The sequence below is a fragment of the Elephas maximus genome, chromosome 10 (assembly GCF_024166365.1).
Source record: "Elephas maximus indicus isolate mEleMax1 chromosome 10, mEleMax1 primary haplotype, whole genome shotgun sequence".
Lineage (NCBI taxonomy): Eukaryota > Metazoa > Chordata > Mammalia > Proboscidea > Elephantidae > Elephas > Elephas maximus.
The window spans coordinates 106,825,491-106,847,707 of NC_064828.1; the positions used below are offsets into that span (position 1 = coordinate 106,825,491).

General features: G+C 39.0%; 1 protein-coding gene across 3 annotated transcripts in view; it reads right to left on the reverse strand.

Annotated features, from left to right (window-relative positions):
- Positions 1-616: 616 nt before the first annotated feature.
- BTBD7 (BTB domain containing 7) overlaps positions 617-22,217 on the reverse strand; it is a 100,795-nt gene continuing 79,194 nt past the window's right edge. For 2 of the 3 annotated variants that reach the window (XM_049897616.1, XM_049897617.1), the window contains exons 4-11: positions 21,968-22,176; positions 20,364-20,439; positions 17,661-17,821; positions 13,965-14,108; positions 12,229-12,418; positions 8,936-9,114; positions 7,138-7,578; positions 617-5,143 (exon numbers count right to left, since the gene is read on the reverse strand). In XM_049897616.1, the coding sequence (XP_049753573.1) occupies positions 4,328-5,143; positions 7,138-7,578; positions 8,936-9,114; positions 12,229-12,418; positions 13,965-14,108; positions 17,661-17,821; positions 20,364-20,439; positions 21,968-22,176 (2,216 nt within the window). In that variant the 3' untranslated portion in view covers positions 617-4,327. Of the gene's footprint in view, positions 7,579-8,935; positions 9,115-12,228; positions 12,419-13,964; positions 14,109-17,660; positions 17,822-20,363; positions 20,440-21,967; positions 22,177-22,217 lie in introns of all 3 variants that reach the window. The other variant, XM_049897618.1, reaches the window with a different exon arrangement.

Below are 22,217 nucleotides of genomic sequence, written 5' to 3' on the forward strand. Positions count from 1 at the left end.
GAACCAGTGAAAACCTTTGTACAACTGTAATGGTACTCAAAAGAGAAATGTATCGTTTTACAACGCTTGACACAGACGAATTCAAGTTTGGAGGTACCTAAATAAAAATACTATATATTTCTTTAAAAAACACTATGTACAATTGAAGCGTAAACAAGTTTTACAAAGTACTGGTTATGCAGGTTGTAAAAAACACTTGCATAGGACATGAAATCAGTTTTAAGAAAAATTTCTGAGCCTTTAGCATTGAAGGCACTTGACTTTATACCAGTAACAGCACAACCATAAGAAATGCAGTATTGTAAAGATACCAGCAGCCTGAAGTACAGATGTGGTACACAAACAGCAAGTGGAGTTCAGGAACCTCGACCTTCCAGCCCCCCATCGAGAACAGGATTCCGTACCACCTGCCCACTGAGCTCAGATACAGCCCTGTGCAGGTGCACCTGGAACTTTCAGAGCTATCTGATCTCTTAGAACCCACATGAACACACAAACACAGAGGTTACTTTCAAGACGCACACTTGCAAGTATTCTTTCTACAGAAACGGCCACACCATTATAATATTTTATCAGAAAATGGGAGGTTGACGCACAATCTTAGGGTTTTCTAGAGGGGTGGGAAAAAAAAAAAAAAAAGACTTGCCGATACAATTATTATATAACAGCCATTGCAATCCATAGGACAAAAAGACAACACATCATAAAACATTGTTCATACAACAGTGTTCATGGAGGACAGGAAAACACCTTTTAGCAGTGTGCACGGTAATTCTGTTAGTAAAATTATCTGTAATGAGGTTTGAAAGTAAATTACTCGTAGACAAAGTAAACCATGGCAGAACCGGGAATAGCACCCATCACTGCTGTTTTAATAGCTACACAAAGTTGGAAGTCAATCGGATAATTAAAAAAAAGTCAAATGAGTGTTTCCCTTTGAATTCAGTCCTAAGATAAAAACATGAGTACTTCGGAATTGCAAAGAAGTATTTTTAAGTGTTTCATGAAACATATTTTTCCCTAAAAGGCAAACTAAATATTATGAAGACATGTGTTTTGCCTAGTATAGTCACTGAGAAACATTCACCTTTCAGCTCCAGAAAATGGCACACTGATGTCACTTTGTGGCCCCTTGGCTGCGCAATTACTGTCCTCCCATTTGTGTCTGCGTCACCACTGGAACTCAGCTGCACAAGAATTGTGTCCATTGCTAGAACCTGAATAACAAGTCAAAGGGATGACAACTGTAATGAACAAGAGTTTTTGAGGGAGCTCAAATAAGGATTAAGTCAAGTTTCACAGAGAGTTCTACGCAAAGACAAACACAAAGAACTCTCGCTGTAAGTCACTACAATCTAACTGGTTACTGAAACACTGGGCTAGCTGAGGTCTAGCGACATATCCCAGAAGAAGCTACAGGGGCCTGTGAGGAAGGGTAGCTTACATGAAACATTTAAACAACTACTGGTTCAGGTAGTTTTACCTTTCATGCTGCTATTTTCCTTAGGAGTCACAGGTGACTTTGAACTTACTCATCAAAATCATAAAACTAAAACAAAAAATATAAGAAAAAGACCAACAGTATCTTTAAGAAAATTGAATCCCTTTCCACTCTAGGATCTACATGGTAGTTTTCTAACCTCAACACACAGTGGGTACTGAAAGTGTGATTGTCTGAACGGCCTGATTGTCGATGGCCTCAAAAGGAGATCTGGTATTTTTGTGATTTGGTTCTCATCACATTTCTATACCAAGTAAAATGCCAGTTCTTGTGACCTAAATGTTTTGTTTTACACATATATTTTCTTTTTCTGAAAGCAACCTTACTCAGACTTCACATTTATCTTAGTACACCATAAAAAAGATGTAACGGATAGGTTCAAAAGCCAGAGGCACATCGCTATCCAACCTACCTTATAAACCACACTCCACAAGATACACTAAAGGTCCACCAGTACCTACCCTACCACACACGGAACTACATGTTTACCTGCTGCAAGTCACATCAGTCCCCAATCTCACAGATTAAAGCTACTTTTCCCTCTATACACAGAGTTTAGCCACATGCGCTACTAAATCATTAAAAGCAAATTTCATAAATAACATTATGAACAGCAACCCCTATTTTTATAATTTTGGGATATGAAAGAAAATCCAATGAATTTTAGGCCAAGGATGTGTGGGATCGATAGCTCTGGTCTAACAGTTTAATAAACCAGGTCAGAGGTTAAAAAAGTCCACCCCCCCCCCCCAATTAGGTCTATTCATTCTTATTTGCAGTATCAGCACAGTACAGTCTGATTCAGAACAGAAATTTAAAACCGGATGAAAATAATTCATGTCAACACATATCAATACATGTTAAAGGATATGATGGGATTAACAACTTTTGTTTCTGAAGAGGGACAGAGACTGGGCTTCAAAAGACACCATCATCTTAGAGTCAAACCTCCTAAAAATGAAAACAGAGTTCTGTGTTTTGCTGTCTTTAAGAAAGGAGCCTTGAAGGAGATGCCCGCCCACCTTCCAGCAGACCCGCGTGTCCTCGGGCGATGTGGAGTGCAATACGCAGCATCACCAACGTGGACGGACGCACTAGCAGCAGCTAACTAGCCAGGCAGCAGTGTGCCGGTGGGTGGAGATACACTGATGTGGTTCCCGTCTTTGAGACTATCTACCGTTAGGATTTCTTAACATGTCAGATTATTCCTGAGTGTATATCCACAGGGTAAAGTAGGAAAAGACTGTAAGAGAAACTACAGTTTTGGGAGAAATCAGAGCTGCTGACATCCAATAGAACCCTATTTACTTAAAAGTGCATGTAATTAATTCATTTATATGGTAGCTTGTAAAGGCTCCCGAGTCCTGCATAGTTTGGGGTGAGTGTGAGTGACTCATAGTTACATATATACACACATACACAGAAAAGAGGCTTCCAAACATCCTTCACACAAGGAAACGTTCGGAAAGCGTCTTTCCTTCTAAGTGCCACGGCCACATGTGTATGTGTTTGTAAAAATACAAAGTGAATGCTCAAATAATGCTGAAGTGATTTAAAAACTCAAATACTAATATATTTACATTGGGGAGTAAGAAAAACAGTCCTTAGCTCACACATTGCCCTTCCAAGGGAGGATCTTCAAAGATCCCCTGTGCTGCGGTGGTTCAGAAAAAGGCCCAAACCGGCATCCCAAGGTGGAGTTCAAGTAGGACATGTAGTGTTTAACTGGGAAAAAAACCAACTTTTTTTCTTTTTCTGTTTTGGCAACAAAGCATTATGCATTCTGCAACAACTTTCTATAGGACACCAAAATTCAGACATACTTTGAAAGACATCTGAAAGAAAACATATGCTTACAAACACCAAATGACATCCGTAAGACTGAAGCCCTTTTGTTTTGTGTTGTTTCCCACAGAGCAAGACAACAGAAGGCAGTAAGCACTCCTTCCACCCGTCTCAGCTGGAGAGTCAACTCTGAGAATCAAAAATCCAGTCAGGGAAACCCTTTGTTTGCTATTTCCACTGCTTTATAATTCCAATTAATTTGATCTCTTTAGAACATCACTTAGTGATATTCTAACGCACACTACTGGAGTTTTCCGTGATTCTGGTACACAGTCCATCCTGAAGAAAGCAACAGCTTTAGCCTGGGCACGGAAGACTTTTCTCCTTCCGTGTTCTTTACGGAACCAGAAAAGTTCAGGATCCTGAGTGGACTCCCGCTGGAGGAATGGAGACTAGCTCCCGAGACTTATTAAAAAAAAAAAGAAGACATTAATGGAGATCGAGCAGGAAGATTTCTGAACTAAAGTCATTACCAAAAAGAGGAAGATTTTGATGTGCTGTTCTTTGGAATTTCTGTAATTAAAAAATAAACACAGAACTATTTCATAAGAAAATACATCTTAGTGTGCAATCCAATGCACATGGGAATCAGCAGATGAAAGGTAAAATGCAAAAAAGTATGAAAATAGTCCTTTAAATGTGGCAATAAAGTTTAGCATACTGATATAAAACCAATACAGATAAAATAAATGTACAAGTGCAAAAAAATTCCATCATTTTTAAAGAGAAAAAAAGTGCCAGCTTGCTTGCTCTTAAAAATGCTTCCCCACACAACTGTTCAAACACAAAAGAGACAGACGCAGCTTTCAAAAGAACCCTCTCAGCATGCTATGTCTAATAAACACATATATACACACACGAGGAGGAGCCCATGTGAACCCGAGCTATCAGCTGGCACGGATGAACTGCTCTTTAAGTTGCTGGGTTGCATCATAAATGGGATGTCTCACATCTCAGGCACAGACGATGTAGAGGATGTTCTCAGAGGGCAGACTTCTTGTAGAGGAAGTCGGGCTTGCTTGGCGACCTCCTTCCTCTGCTTACTGAATCCTCTCTTTCCAAATCTGGGTTTCTCTGGGCTCCGTGGCCCAAGGACTCACTGTCTGCCAGTCTCCGAGTGGATCTCTCTTCTGGAGCTTCAGAGCTACATGCAGAATGGGAAGGTCTGTTAGAAGTCAGCCCAAAAGTCAAGTCGGTTTCTACTGCTGTCCGTCCCCTCATGTGGGCTGGGCCATTACCAGCATTTTCCGGGGCTGCCAAAGGAAAGTCTGACCGCTGGGGAGGTTGTTCGATGACATCAAGGTGGATTGGCTCGCTCTTTTGTCTGTGTAGATGCCCATCAGGGGAAAGTGGATATTCTCTCCTAGCTTCTTCCTGTTTTTTAGGAGAGGTCTGGCTAGGTAGGTAGGCTGACTTTAAGCCACCTGGTGATGCCTTATTGTGGCTGTACAAATCGGGACCAAAATACCCAGCCTGTGAAGGTGGGGGGCTCCGTCTGCTAGGAGCCGGAGTAGAAGGTCTGCAAGCAGCATTTGAGAAGTCATAGAAATCTGGGTATTCCTGCGGATTTTCCCTAGGATCTGTTTTTCGCTCTAGCGTGTGTTTCTTTTGAGAAGTGTGTGAATGCCTCTGTGGAATACAAGATAGATGCTGGGGAGGCCCCGGTCCTACTTTGGAAACTGATTGGCTTAATTCTGTATCTACAGCAAGTTCTGGAAGCCTTCTGTCCTTGAGTGACAATGTGGATACCCCCATGGCGATGTCTGGCATTAGCTCATTTAGCACAGGTTGTGTACACTGCAAACAGAAAGAAAAGGGGGGTAGTTAAAAAGGGCCCCAGGATCCCTCTTTGTAAAAATAACGTCCACTGATTTTATTATAAAAGTAATACATGCTTATTTAAAAAAAAATACAGAAAACTAAAAGCAAAAGAGAAATCACCACTAAATTTCCCCAGAGGGAACCACTATTAGTGTTTTGAGGTATTTCAAGGTATGTCTTATACCTTTTTTCCTTGCATATAATTTTCACAGAATTGAGTACATATATAATTCTACCATTAAATTTTCTCAAAACCACCATTTTAAATTACTGTGTAACATTCCACTGTACTGAGAAACCGTGACTTAACCAGTCTCCCACTGCTGGACATCTAGGTTGTTTCCAGCTTTTCATTATTATAAGCAAGACTGAGATGAACATAAAGCCATTACCTTTAAAGGGAGTTTTATTTAAAATACAAAGTAGTAGAACTTCTGTAATTACAGATGCGAGGGCCAGGCCGACAGGACAGGAATCTGGTTTATCAGACACTGTCAACCTTTGTGTTTCTGATCTGGGAGTGGGGGTTATGGCAGGGAGAGTGGGTAGAGGGGTCTAAGATAGTGACGAAGAATCATAATTTGGCCTAAGGTGCACACGAGTCCATAGCTTCCAATAAGCTGTGTTTAACGACATTTCCCTGAACTAATACACGCATGCATCATTTGTTTTTCTCTGTACTGAACGCTATCAACAGTGTGCGACTAAGTAGCAAGATTTAAAGATCATTATTTTTTGTCAAATGTATTACATAAACCAGAAATTCCACCTCTAATGCAGTGAAAATCGAGTACGGAATTTTCTCTTGAATTAGTATCTCCGAACACTAGCTACGTGACTCAAAGTCAAACGAGCGCTCTGATGGACGTGCTTCCTGGAGGCAGAGGCATGCAAGGGGGTGAACTTTCTGCCTATTTTCTGAATGGGGAGTCTTTTGCCATGTTGTCCCTGATGGTATATGTGGCCTAAGAAACTTCCCTTCTTGTCCTATCAGTGCATTCTATAGAATAGTAGACTCTACAGAACAGCAGAATAGAACTTAGGCACAGATTCTAGGCGTGGACTTGAACAGACCATTATGACACTCGTACATCCATTTATATTGACCATTGTTACTGTGTGCTGTTGAACTGATCTGGACTCATAGCGACCATGTATGACAGAGTAGAACTGCCCCACAGGGTTTCCTAGGCTGTGAGCTTCACAGGCACAGGTTGCTAGGTCTTTTCTCCCACGGAGCCATGGGTGAGTTCAAACTACCAACCTTTCAGTAAGCAGCCAAGCTTAACCACTGTGCCAGCAGGGCTCCACTGCCCATTAACCCTTCCTAATACTTGCAGTTAAACTAAGGACAAGGAAGGCAGTCCACTACTCCAACCACATAAAACTTTAGTCTGTCTCCTCCTGTCCTTTCTCATTCACCTATACCATCTCTCTCTTTTCCATACCCTTCAAGTCTCTGCTTTCAGTTTGTCAGTAACACTTCTGGACACAGCTGAATCCCAGTGCGGATCTTGGGGCCAAAGGAATTACTTCTAATATTATATGAATTAAGTCTTTCCAATTGCCTCATATACATGTGAGATCTGAACAATGAAGAACCGATATGTTCAAACTGTGGTGCTGGTGAAGAATACTGAATATACTATGGGCTGCCAGAAGAATGAACGAATGAATCAATCTTAGAAGAAACACACCCAGCATGCTCCTGGCAAGCGAGGATGGTGAGACTTTCACTCACTTCTGACACGTCATCAGAAAAGGGCATTCTGTTTGCTAAAGAGAGTCAGTGAAAACAAGGGAAACCCTTAATGAGATGGACTGACGCAGAGCTACAACAATGGACTCAAACATACCAATGGTCATGACGACGGTGCAGGACTGGACAACGTTTCGTTCTGTCATACATAAGGTGCCACGAATCAGAGTCGACTTGACAGCAACTAATAACTACTGAAGTGCTGACTTACCGCTTGTTTCTCAGATGTCATTGCTGCTGATGCAGCAGCAGCAGCAGCCACTGTCTGCCTCCCCAAGCCTGCAGTGTTTGCACAGTCAGGGGGTGCTGCTTTAATGCTTGGCACATAGACTGGAGGAGGGACCGCTTTCGGAGGTGTTCTGGAGTGAAAGAGGGAATGACTGCAGGGATAAGAAAACGACCGTGAAGGATGCTGGCTGGGAGGTTTTTGCTTCCAACCCACTTTTAGTTGGTTATGGATTGGGGTAGCTGGGGGGTGGTATGGAGGTGGAGGAGGGGGCAAGGGTGGATGGAAGGCCACAAAAGAGTCCAGATCTGTAAACATGGTTTCTGCAGTAGGGGTACTGTTAACCCGACATCGCCCAGCCTGTTTCATCGTCAAGAGTGGACTTTCATCCCCAAAACGTTCATCAGGAAAGAACTTGTGAGGATTCTAAGAAAGATTAAAAAGAGAGAAAAAAAAAAAAAAAGTTAGAACATTAGCAGATTTCTTAGATGGAAATTTACAGGCTGAAAGAATTAAGTAAGCTACCTGAAAAAACCACATTCAGCAAGAGTAAAGAGCACAACATATTTTTCCAGGCCAGAAGCCCAAGAAAAAAATCATCTTAATAACCAGCAAGCAGGTCACTCATCTCTTGCAAGATTATGCAATAATGCAGAAATAGATAATAAAACCCAATTCAAATATGTCTTTCCTCAGAAAATAAAATGAACATTAAACACCAAAGGAAGAAAAGATGTGCTACTAATAACCCTCCTAAAATATTCTGACAGAAGGTCTGAACACTCTCAGTCTGAAATAAGGACTACAAAATAATATCCCTTACACATTGTACGTGACTAAGTTTGATGAGTACTTTGAGAAACATGAAAATACTTAAATTATAAAACTTTTATGTAAATTAAGATACAATTTAGAATGTTAAAGAGAATACAAATGAATAGAAAACCAGACTATATATTTTATAGATAGAGACCATAGCAAAAATAGAAAACCATGAACTGAAACATGGCCTGCTGTCTTGCCTAAGAACGCCACACCATCTTGAAGATGTAGGCTGAAGGAGTTTGGACTCGGTCGCAAGAAAACAATTAGATCACCTGGTCAGATGAAATGACATTTTACTCTGGGCTGTCTGAGTAGCTGTGATCAGACTACTTTACAGGTCCTCTTGTCACTGCCAGACCAGTGCTGCTGCTTTCATACCTCATAATTACTAGAAATGAGTGTTCTTTTTTTTTGCTAGATTGAAAAACAAAAAAAGCACACATTCCTTGATTCTCATGCTTATATAGCATGAGCCCTCGGGGAAAAAAAAAATTTCTTGTAGAAGGGGGAGGAGAAAGAAAAAAGAAGGGTATCTGGAAGACCCAGAAGTATGGCAGTAGGCCCAAACCTGCAATCTGGAGACCAAATATGGCAGTACACCCAAACCTGCAATCTAGTAACCAAACCAGGGTGAGAGAACAGGAGGCTTTTCTACATCCTCTGCCAGACATTCGCACCAAGGGATATTTTAGCAGCTAACATAGCAGCTAACATTTATATGCTTATTATGTGCCGGATACTTAGTTGCTTTACCGTCAGCACCTCTTATCTCCACAACAACCCATTTTACAGGTAAGGACATTGATGCTCAGAGTGGTTAAGTAACTTGCTCCGAGTTAACCAACTAATACAAAACAGAGTCAGGATATCAACCCCAACAGGCTGCTCAGAATCACTAAATACTCCCTGAAGTGGTCAAGGCTCCCGATTTTCAGTCCAGTTTAATGCTATTTCCCACCTGCAAGAGCTCCGCAGCAGCATCTGCAAGGCCGAACTCTCTGAGCACGCGAATCTGGATCTCATAGCTGACAGTGGCGCCTTCGCCGCAGTTCAGCGCGTAGGCTCTCTGCACCTGCTCAGTGTGTCGGAGTTCCTGCAGACGCCTGACCATGTCTTTCATAGTGAGCAGACGAGGAACTGCAAGAAGAAAGAGCGCGTATAAGCAAAATCCATGAGTTGAGGACACAAAAGATAAGCCCGTGAGCACATGAGAGTCTTAAGAAGCATGTGTTTTGCATCAGAATCTCTTACAAATTTTTTTTATAGTATTTTCATTTCCTGGCAACATGCGATTTATATACTTTTTTTTTAAATTTTATTTTATTGTTGTTGAGAATATACACAGCAAAACACATGCCAACTCAATCGTTTCTACATGTGCAATTCAGTAACATTGATTACACTTTGTGTGCAACCCTTCTCGCCCTCCTTTTCTGAGTTGTTCCTCCCCCACTGACATAAACTCATTGCCCCTAAGGTTACTATCTAATCTTTCCAGTTGCTGTGGTCACTTTGATCCCATATAGATAGTTCTTAAAAGAGCATAATGCTCAAGGCAGACTTTTTTTTTTTTAACTAGTTAAGCTAAAATATTTGGTTTTAAGAAGACTTCAGGGGATGTTTTTGCTTTAAGGTTTATCTCAGGACAATGGCTTCAAACATCTAATTATTTTTCAGGGTTGATTATACCAAACAGCTCCTGAGTTGTATTATCTTAATTCACAGCCCAACTAAAATTTTATTTGCACATATTCTTTTCTAAATCTCAGAGCAGGCTCTAAGTCTTCAAAACACATTCATTCTTTTATTCAAATAAGTTTTTGAGTCCTATGTGCTAGGGACTGGACTCGAGGGTCCCCAGAGTAAAGACGTGGTCCCAGTCCTCTAAGAGCTCGGGCTTCAGTGAAGTAAACTAGTACAGGGAGGGCAATCCGCACAGGGTGCTGAAGTGATGTGGCAGGCGGGAAAGGCTTCTCAGACGAGGTGGATTCTGAGTGGAATCTTGAAGAATGAGAGGAAACTAGCCAGGCAGAGAACGCAGGATGAAGGCTTTCAAGTGAGCGACTGCATGGTATAAGAAGGTGGCATAGCTAGAGCTTAGGGCTCAAAGGCACAAGCAGGAAGAGCGTTGAGGCAGAAGGACAAAAGATGGGTAGCGGCAGAGCACGTGTCATGATAAGGAGTTTAAACTGTACCCTGTGTACAACAGGTGTCATCTGTGCAGGGAATGCCAGGGTCAGAGCTGTGATTCAGTGACAATGCTCTGGCAGGAGTATAAAGCAGGGTCTGTGAGCTGTGGCCTGCAGGCTAACTCCCGCCTGCCCCCTGCAGGCTAACTCCCGCCTGCCCCCTGCAGGCTAACTCCCGCCTGCCCCCTGCAGGCTAACTCCCGCCAGCCGCCTGTTTTTGCAAATAGTTTTACTGAAACACAGCCACATCTGTTCGTTGAAGTACTGTCTATGGCTGTTTTTTGCCTACCATGGCAGAGTTAACTGGTTGTGATAGAGACTACATTGTCCACAAGGTCTAAGATATTTACTGTCTGGGCCTTTACCCAAAAAATTTGCCGACCTCTGGTGTAAAGAACAGAATGGGAGTAAGATTAGAGGCAGGGAATCAGTGAGGAGGCTACTACCACAATTCCTGAGCCTGTACTAAGGCTTGAAACAGTAGGGCTGGGGAGGAGGGGAGGAAGCCTATAGATCTTTATTAGGTAAATTGTCTGGAGTGGTGATTGATTATTAATTTTTGCAGGAAGGGACATGATTGTTTATTGAGTGTTTACTTTGTGCAGGCAAACTCCTAAGGGTATTACTCATGGTGCTTCATTAAATTCTCACAACAGCCCAGAAAGGAGATAGTACCCTCATTTCAGAGATGAGGAAATGAAGGCCTAGGGAGGCAAGCGGCTTGTGCAAAGTCACACAAATGAAGAGGCAGAGCCAGGATATGAGCCCACAGGTCTTTCCCACTAAGCTATACTAAGCTCTAGTACTTAGTGTGGTTGGCAAGGAAGCGAGAGACCTAAGACGACAATTACAGCAGGCTACGTCTCATTAGCTGAACTACAGAAAGACAAGTCTGAGTTTTCTGAGCATTTATAATTGTGAATGTTTTTGGTTTTGAGATTCTGTTCTAAGTATTATTTTATGGTGATATTCAAGTGTACTAACCCAAGCCTACAAAAATAATGCTAATTACCAAAGCAACAAAATCTGCACAATCAGCTAAAGAAATATTTCTCTTCACACTGTTATTCAATGTATGCTTTAAGTAATGATAACTGGAAAGATCCATACATGTCTGACCACTGGATCACTGTTGTTTTTTCTTCTCTTACATAGTGACACTCGAGCCCTTTGCTCAGAAATCTTCGGGGATAACAGTTACACCTCTATCTGTGGGCAACTGCCCCAAAATACTAAGACATGAGCCTGCATTGCCCCTTCACAGAGCAGACCCTGAGAAACTGGATCTCCAGGAAACCCATGGGCCTCACATTCTTCTGGGTCATATATCGATTCAAAGAAGTTCCTGACCCAGGTATAAATTCATATTACCTTCCCAACAGGTCTTATACTGTGAGAATACCCTATAGTGACCAAAAAAAAAAAAAAAAAATCTGCTACACCAGTGGTTCTCAATAGGGGATGACCTTGTCCCATGGGGCATATTTGGCAATGTCTAGAGACGGTTCTGGCTGTCACAACTGGAGGTGGGGGTGGCATCTAGTAAGTACAGGCCAGGGATACTGCTGAACATTCTACAATGCACATGACATCTCCCTACAACATAGAATTATAGAGCCCTAAACATCACTAACAGAGTCCTGGTGGCGCCTAGGAGTCCTGGTGGCGCAGTGGTTAAGTGCTTGCTGCTAACCAAAAGGTGGCCAGTTTGAACCCACAAGCTGCTTCGTGGGTGAAAGATGTGGCCATCTGCTTCCATAAAGATTACAGCCTTGGAAACCCTAAGGGGCAATTCTACTCTGTCCTAAAGGGTTGCTATGAGTCAGATTTGACAGCAGTGGGTTTTGGAAATGTCACTAGGGCCAGGGTTGAAAAACTACATATACTTGTCAATGTAAAATAAAACACAAAACAAAAAGCTTCTAAGTAGAGAAAAAGGCATAATGGGTATTGAAACGTGGAGAGAATTCACATACACAAAGGGGTCCGAACATCTGCAAGTACGAAAATGACAGAATTACTCATGCAAATATAAACGTCTGATGAAAAGCCACCATCTTACCCGGAATTTCATTGGCTACAACTGAAGGAGGGCTTGACTGGTTACTGCTGATCTGCTGGTGGCTGGCCATGTGACAACACTGTGGCACGGCGTTACTGACCATATAAAGTGTGTCTGGCACATTGGACATTCTAACCATTCGCAAACGCACAAGATCTGTTTGTTCCACCATCATCTCGTCGAGCACTGACTGGAATAATAATTTAGTATTAATAGAGTTAGTCAACCTGTCATTGCTGTGAAATCACACCTGGAGGAAGATTACTGCCTTCAACATATAAAATGGGAATTAGTTTACTGTCTCTAGTTCATAAAGTTTAAAATTAGTGGGGAAAGGAGAAAGTACCACTTTAATTTTTAAAGAATCTTTTTGGAGCATCTTTGAAAAGAAATAATCATCTGAAAAGTTTGGTTTTAATTGAAGTATATGAAATTTGATAGAGGGATATTAATAAGAAATAAATTATACATAAAAGCACTATAAAGAAAACAATGCATACATGAGCTAAAATCAGATCCAGTGAAAAATGCTCAAAATAAAAAATACTAAATATTAAATTAGCAGACTTATAAATAAACTCCATTTTGTTAAATTAGTTTCATATGACTCTATCTCGCCAAACTGCAGAAGGGCCAAATTGAGATAAGGTACAAACACTATTCACACACACTAGGGGCAACTGTCCACTTGCGTTTGGGCAGAGCCACCTGAGACACATCCAAGTTCCCAGGAGGCCTGTCTCACTGGCCTTCCACAGTCCCATTTCGACACAGAGGAGAACGTAGGTGACATCTAGTTTACTACAGACCTTTTATCAAAACCTAATTGACTTTTTGTGAAGACCTCCGGCTGTTTGAGTGACTCAGTACTGAACCTATTTCAGAAAGACCAGGCCCAACCATTCTGGTTTTTTCCCCTGAATTTTACAACTATTTAAAATGCCAACTACTTAGTAAGAGTTAGATTATACACCTATTCAATAAAATAAGGTAAACTTCCCCCAAATCCTTTCATATATCTTAAACTAGAAACTCTCGACAATAAAAATAAGGAAATTTAAAGGCAACTTAATTCTACGCCCAAATTGTTTTGCCTTTTACATTTGTTTCAGAAAGTTTAATGGTGATTTCTGACTTTCGAAGACTGTCAGTTCCTCAAAAGGCCAACTCCAAGTTCCTATGTTAGAATGCATCTAATGAAAATTACAGAATTCCATTTTCACATTATCATTTTTTTTGAGAGTTCTTTATTACAACATAATGCCAACTATTTATATAATAGCCTGAAATTCTGTCTTATTTTGAACACTCATTCTAAAATCAAACACAATTCCCAATGGTCAGCTACTCTAGAAACAACTCACAAGAAGCCCCGCGTTTATGTTCACTAAGGAAAACAAAATGTGGCAGTCTTCTTTGTAACATCTTCTCCATCCTCAAGACCACAAAATACTTACAACCATTTGGCAAAATGATGTTTTCCCCCCAAGTTAACAATTTACAAGGTAACTACAGTGAGAAAAGTGTAAAATGCATTTTAACATGACCTAAGCTTTAAAAACGTTTGATAATTAAACGTTTCTGAAAACTATTCTGTTGAGTAGTCAAACAAGAATTTACCTTCACTTTATTACTGGATGTTTTAGCTATTTTCAAATATTTAAATACCACAATAAACATCGTTGTGTATCCAGTTTGTAATAAAGTAGCCTCATATCCTCCAATGTTTTCATTACCTTTGCTTCTTCCACGTAGGGGGAGAACAGTCGAGGACGAACATATATACCAGCGTTCTTTTGCCGTAACCAGGCGTTTGACTTTCCACCTTCTGTTGTAGGAAGCATATCTGATGGGGGAGTACTAATCAAGCCTCTTTTCATCTTAAAAAAACAAAATTTTTTTTAAGATAAACTACGGATTTGTGTATACTTCAGTACTACTAGGATAAAAATATTTGTACCTATAAATCAAAACATCCAAACTTTGCCACTTAAATAAAAATACAGCAATATGTGAAATTTAAAAATATCTCAAATGCTTAATAATATTTAAAGGACTCACCAATAAAATATATAATTTAATACGATATACAGTATATATAATTTTCCATTTTTCTCTAACAGAGGAATGATTTTTTAAAAACAAGAGACATTATTTTAAAATTGTAATGAGTTGGACTAACTTCCAGAACAGAACTCTCAATGAAAACCAATTTTCACTTTTTTTCCTTACTCAATTAGCCACTGACTCTTCCCTCCATCTACCTGGACCTTTGTCTATAGCACAAGGATGAAGGGCAATATGTGGCTAGGAACACAGGCTCTAGAGGAAGGCTGACTTGGTTTAAACTTTAACTCCTCATTTAATAGCTGCGTGACCATGGGCATCCCATTTTACCTGGGCCTCACTTCAAGGGCTTATGTATGGCACTAAATTTAAGATACTGCTCAACTGATGGAAAGTGGTGGCCCTGCTATTTCCTCATCTACACCACGAGAACATAAATACAAGGTGGCTATGAGAATTAAATGAAGTAAGGCAGATAAAGCACTCAGCGCACTGCCTAGGACGTACTAACAGGGCATTGAGGTTAATGGTCAGTATTAACAAGTTTTTACTGAGGATTATAATTATGTGTTAGGCATGGAGTTAAGAAGGGAGACACACATTTTCTAAGACTACTAAATCAAATTTCTAAAACATTTTTCTAAACCAAATACTACAGGGTTCAATTTGGCTTAAGTCCCAGGTTTTAAATGAAACCAAAAATCGTTTTGTCAATACTGCTGGGTGCCATCGAGTTGATTCCAACTCTCAGCGACTCCACGTGACAGAGGAGAACTGCCCCACAAGGTTTTCTAGGCTGTAATCTGTTCGGAAGCAGAACTGCCCGGTACTTCTCCTGTGGAGCTGCTGGGTGGGTTTGAACCTCCAACCTTTTAAGTTAGCAGCCAAGCACTTAACTACTGCACCACCGTACTCCTTCGCTAATATTACAATTGTTAAATAAGCATCTGATTGCTACATTAGTTAGAATTACTTTTAACTACTTAGATATGGCATTATATATATTAAAAAAAAAAAGTTGCCATTGAGTTGATTCCGATTCACAGTGACCCTTTTGGACAGAGTAGAACTGCCCCATAGGGTTTCCAAGGAGGGTGGATTCAAAATGCCAACTTTTTGGTTTGCGGTTAAGCTCTTAACTGCTGTAGTATGTATAAACTAGAAAAAACTCATAACTCTAATTATAACTGTAATAATGATATTCTTCCAGTCTTTTTCAAACAAATTTTTACACAAATGTAAATACAGAATACATAAAAGTATATATTTTGTATCCTCTTTTTTTAAGTTATATTTCATCATTTGCATTTTCCATGTTACTATACTTAATAGTTTTTTTTTTTTAATACTTACTAGTCTTTATAACCACTGTTCAGGGCAACAAAATAATCTAGTCTGTTGAGTAGTCACACTATAATTTACTTTCATTTTCCCTGTTATTAGACATTTAGGCTTTCCAAATATTTAAATAACACTTATAACAATAAATACCTTTGTGCATATCTGTATTTTTAAACCACTGCTATATTGTTAGGTGCCGTTGAGTTGCTTCCAACTCATGACGACCCCATGTAAAACAGAATGAAATGCTGCCTTGTTCTGTGCTATCCTCACAATCATTGCTATGTTTGAGCCCATTGTTGCAGCCACTGTGTCAATCCATCTTGTTGAGAGTCCACCTCTTTTTTGCTGACCCTATACTTTACCAAGCACGATGTCCTTCTTCAGGGACTGGTCCCTCCTGATAACATGTCCAAAAGTGCCTGAGACAAAGTCTTGCCATCTTGGTTTCTAAGGGAGCATTCTGGCTGCACTTCTTCCAAGATGTATTTGTTCATTCTTCTGGCAGTCCATGGTGTATTCGATATTCTTCACCAACACCATAATTCAAATGTATCAATTCTTCTTCAATCTTCCTTATTCATCATCCAGCTTTCACATGCATATGAGGTGACTGAAAATACCACGGCTTGAGTCAGGTGCACCTTAGTCCTCAAAGTGACATCTTTGCTTTTTTAACATCTTAAAGAGTTCTTTCGCAGTAGGTAAGCCCAATGCAGTATGTCATTTGATTTCTTGACTGCTGCTTCCATGGGTGTTGATTGTGGATCCAAGAAAATGAAATCCTTGACAACTTCGATATTTTCAATTCCTTGGCTTTTTAAAAAAATTTTTTAAACCGAACTTGGAATTATTTCAAGAGCAGCATTTGAAAGTGGAATTATCAGATCAAAGTATACGAACATTCTGATGCCTCTTGATAATTGCTATTCATCTGGATTGCTTCAAATCAATGGTATCAATGTACCAGCTATACTTCCCCTACAGGCCAGAGGTATTATTTCAAAGGTTACTGCCTTAACAGGCAAAAAAAAAAAAAAAAAAACACTTGTCTTATTTTGCCTTTTTTTTGGTATGATTACTAGTGAGACAGAACATTTTTTCAAATCAGAGATTCCATAAATATTTAATTGTTTTCTTCTAGTTTCTCCATGCTTCAATTTAATATTTAATTCTTCAATCTAACAGGGATTAACTGTGTGTGCAAGTGAAATGAGAGTTTAACGTTAGTGACTCTCCACCTCTTGCTCAGCAGTTATTCCAGCACTACAATGATTTGCAATAGCTCCTTTATTATACATTTAATTATTATATTAACTAGGATTTTTTCTGGACTATTTTGTCTTGTCTATTACACCAGCGTTATGGTTTAAACATTCATAGAGTTTTAAAATATATTTTACATCCTAGAAGAGTTACCGCATTTCTTCATTATGCCCTTTTTAAATAACTTAAAAATTCTTATCAGTTTATTTTTCAAGATGACTTTTATAATGTTTCTGTGTGATTTCAAAATCTATCATGAGACTTATAAGAACTACATTAAATTTATAAACCAACTTTGAAGAACTAATATTGATAGTGATAATATCTATTTTCCCATCCATTAACTGGAGTAATTCTATTAGTTTACCAAACAAACCCCACTCTCCCTCCTGCTCTACGTGATTTATTGCTGTTCTTGAAGAGTCTCCAAAGGTAACTTCTACCTTTTCCATTTTAATGAGGAACTACTTGGTCTACACTGGAAAATGACTCAACTAACTCCCCTGCAAAGTATGCTCCTACAAAAATGGGACCAATTCACCCACTGAGCTCTTATTCACCGAATATTTGTACTGTGCCAGACACTGGGGACACATAATTGAACCCAAGGGATATCTGTCTGTCCTCATGGAACTTAAGAGCTTCGCAATACTTGAACAGTAGTAAAATTATTTACAATGATTGCAAAACAAGATAAGCACGTACATTTTGGTATATTTTTCTTTTCATGAAAGGGACAAATGAAGAAAGACACTTACTGCATCACTTAAGATTTCACTGTTTATAGGCAAGATGTGCTCAATTCGCACAAAAGGTAAGAGAGAAGAAAGGATCTCTCTCAGCTCTTCGACGTCCAGGTCTCGTCTTTTTACACCTCTTTTGTTCACACTATGAGCAGTGCCACTCAGTAAGTTTGGTTCTATGAGAGAGAAAATGAAAGGTTCCCAACCAAATCTAAATTTTCAGAGAAAAGCTTTTTTTCTTTAGTATAGTCTCAGTAACACTCTAATATACTTGATTACACATGCTTTGAAAAAGGTTATAAAAGATTTTTTGTCAAAAGAAGTTTATTTAACAGAGATGTTCTTGGACAGAGAAAAAGGATGGTGTCAACAGTACAGCAACATTCTTTTATGACTGTTCTGCCCTAAGGAATAAAGGATTCTTTTCTGTATACTAATTCACGAGGAGAAAAGATGACAATTCATTAAAATCTAGTTTGATCAGGGGTTTTTCTTAAGCTTCCTTGCTTTTGTGGCCAGTTTTCAGTACAATCATGGCATCACAGGACGTATACTGTTTCTGGTCACTGTAGGTTACCAGTATTCTCATCAGGCTACCATATGTTTATCAGCAATTTAACAAGACATTAATCACTTGGTGCCCAAAGCAGCAAAACCTAATGGGCACTGGATCTAGCTTTAAATTTTTTAAATTTCCATACTATGGGAATGTTACTACATAAAAGTGAACCTTTGATCTCTGACATGTAATATATTTCTATTTTCCAGAGCAGAGAATAAAGGTTTTCTTCATTGGATATTACTGAAAGGGGTTGATGTCAAGTATATACATGCTTATGATTTTGAGGTAGGGAGAAAAATTACATAAATTTCGGAAATCATTAATCATGTCTTCAATCTAGGGAGCAGTATTTTTTTTTCTTTTCTTAAAAACATTACCACTGAATAACAACTTTTATCATTCATGAATGTAAGCGCTGCATTTTTTGCAAACACTTTACAGGCAAACTAGAATTTCTCTTCAATCATGTGCTACATATGTACATAAAGGGGTTTTGTTTTGAGAAGTTACGCTTTTTCTGGAGTCATTCAAAATAAGTGTTCCAAGTATGTGCAAAAGGTATTTTCTTTCTTGCCACGGTCTGGCTTCATACTTATATGCTATAAACTAAAACCAAACCCAGTGCCATCGAGTCGATTCTGACTCATAGCGACCGTATAGGACAGAGTAGAACTGTCCCACAGAGTTTCCAAGGAGTGCCTGGTGGATATGAATCGTCAACCTTTTGGTTAGCAGCTATGGCTCTTAACCACTATGCCACCAGGGTTTCCAATATGCTATAAGGCACTGCTTTTCAAATGTTTTTTCTTCTTAAAGTAGTGGAGTTCTGTTTTCAAATGAAACCTTACATGCGACTCCCAAAAATTAACAGGTAAGGACAGAACTCTTATTATGAGAGGGTGACTAAAGCCAAGATGGAGCCTGGTTTGCTTTGCTTCCTTCTCACTCCTGCAGAAGATTCTTCCATTTTAACCCAATCTGAAAATTCTGTTTTAAGGGGAATTTTTCCAAGAATGCTTATTATATGCCCACAATAAATTTAATAGTTCATCATTACCTACCTTACATCAACGAATACGCCTATGTCATTATTATGTAGTATTATATATATATACTGGCATTTCAAAAACTTACCAATTACAGTGGTTTTTGTATGAAAAAAACTCAAATCTGAGAATTACTAAAGGCTTCTGCAGGCCACAGAAAAATTAATTAAGTGAAATAATATAAGAAAACTGCCTTTGTTCCCTAGTGCTTGGGTAGTAGCATACTAAAGGGACACTACGAAAAAGTTTGAAGGCAGGTTTAGCACAATACTTTATTATATTTAAAAATACGAATGTAGTAAACATGCACTCTCTGAACGTACTAAAAAAACACGGAACACTTTAAACAGATGAAGTTTATGGTATGTAAATTATATCTTAAGAAAACTATTAAAAACGACAAAAGAAATCTGTATTTAATTTTTCTAATTAAAAAATTTTAAATCTGGGTCTAATATATAGGAAATACAATATTTCACGAGAGGAAGAGGAAAGGTGAGTGTTCTACCTCAGGACATAAACAAAAAGCTGCTGGAGAACCATAAGCTTTCCAAGCTGAAGGCCCACCCTCCCACACGGCGCTTCCTACTCTATCCCCAAATAGACATCATTCGGAAGTATGATTTTCCCTTCATCTTTCACAAAATTTAAAAATAAACAATATGCTTTTTTTTGTTTTCGTATTTTTTTGAGGTGAATTCGTATCACATAAAATTTGCCATTTTAAAATGTATAATTCAGTAGCTCTAAGTCCATACATTCACAATGCTGTGCAACCAGCACTACTATCTAATTCCAGAACATTTCACCCACAATATGCATTTGTAACACTTTCATCATTATATGAAAAGAATCCATTCTAACACAGCTGTCAATCAATCAACACTTATTTTAAGCACACAGAAACATAAAAAAATTAAATTTTCCAATATTAATATTTCTAACAAACCATATCCTCTCCACTAAAGGATCTTACTGATTGTAAAAATTTATCTGGACCAGGCCATGGAGCCTATTTTCAAGAGTGATATGCAGCACTCATTTCGGGAAGCTTTTGGGAGTGTAAGAATCACCAAAAACGTACAGTGCAAGCTACTTTTCTGAGCTTACCTCTGTCTGCTATTCTTTTCATCAATTGATGCTCTCCCCATTTAATCAGATATTTAAGGACATCTTGCTCACTTGCCTATAACAGAAAATAGATATTACTTGTTTTAGTAAAATTACATATTTGGTTAATTTCATTCATGACTTTTCCTAACCCATATAGCACACAACTTACCCTGTTTTACTCTCTACATCGGCTATTTGAAATTTTAGATTTAAATCTGTAGTCCACAAGCAGCATGTATATAAGACCTAATTACATGTGTTCTATCCATTAGCCTCGATCTTGGCTCCAGCTAAACATTTATTCTTATTTCTATTTTTTCTTTATCTTGCTTTCTCCATCCATTTTATTTTCTCTTACTATATGGTTTCTATATAGCTGCCTTAAATTATTTTTGGAACAAGATGGAGATAAAGAAATAAAAGTATAGGAATACAGAGTGACTAGGTTTCCTGCAAGGACAGAAAAAGCACGCATGGCTCCTTGAGCGTATCTGGTTGCTCCAGTTTTGGCTGAAGGTATCCTACTGATGGGAGAGGACCCTTCAAATACAGTCTGTGAAAAGGCAGTGTACCCCTCATTTCTTTGTACTTTATTTAAAAACCTTAGAGCAAAGGGCTGCTCTCCAAGTTTTTCACTTTTAAGAAGAAATGCAAAGCTCTTGAAGACAATAATCTACAAGAACTGAGAAACCCCAACTCCCATACACATACTGCACGTAGCCTGGGTCAGGACAGTGAACCAAGGTAAATGAACAACGACCCTAAACAAATCAAACCTGGTGATGGCAACATCTGTGCTGTAATCAACGTGACGTAAAAAGGAAAAGCACAGACGGTAAGTTATTTAATCTGTCACTGAAATTCTGACTGAGATGGTAGCATTTCATAATTTTTCTAGTATAAACAGAAGAAAACAAGAACTGGCTCCACGGGTTTATGTCTTCATAGTATTAGAATTGTTGTATAATTTTCAGCATAAAATTAATACGGTCAACTAAAAAAAATGAAGCTTAAACACACTCTGCCAAAAAATATTTTTTGTAATACTTTAAAGCTATTTTTAGTTTAAATCACCAAGTTAGATTGACATACAAGGACAAGAATTTGCTAAAAAACAACTTCTGATTAAAAATACTTGAAAACATTATACTTTGGTAGAGCACATACACTGATCGTTTAATAGTCATTTCAGTAGATCAGAAACTGAGTATTATTCTTACTTTGTGCTGTTTAAGATATTGTCTACAATCTAAGTATCTGATAATGCCACTAAAAAGAAGAGAAACGGTTATACTGAATCTGCACCAATGGAAGCCAAGACAATCACTGTCGGGATGTGCTTGTGATCCTGCCTACTGCCTCAGCCTCTTCCTTGGTACAGCTGTTAGGACCTGGGCTTGCTCACAGTGTTGAGGTGCAGTGTACCTGAAGGGCCAGTGAACACAAAGTTTAAAAATGTGAAGAGGGCATTCCTGGGGGGGTTGATCACAGCCTGTTTCTCTCTCCCTGCCCTACCCTAGAGGGAAGAATAATCACGTACAGATGAATTTCTTGGTGCACGTATGAATGACAATGAATTTGAGAGGTGTATAAATGATTACCTGTAGGTAGTCTGACTGGATAGCAGTAAGCAGATGGTCTTTGCTGAGTTCATAAAAAACATCCGAAGTCATGACCTGGGAAAATTCCTCACAGAGGAAATGTAAAGCTTGCCGGTGCACCCACTTAGAGCCGTATGGATGAGAGCTCCACTTGAGGATGGCAATTAAGGTATCTAATGAGATGCTCTCAGCAATGATATCCTCACAGCCTAAAAGAGAAGGCAAATACTTCTTGAGATTAATCATAAAT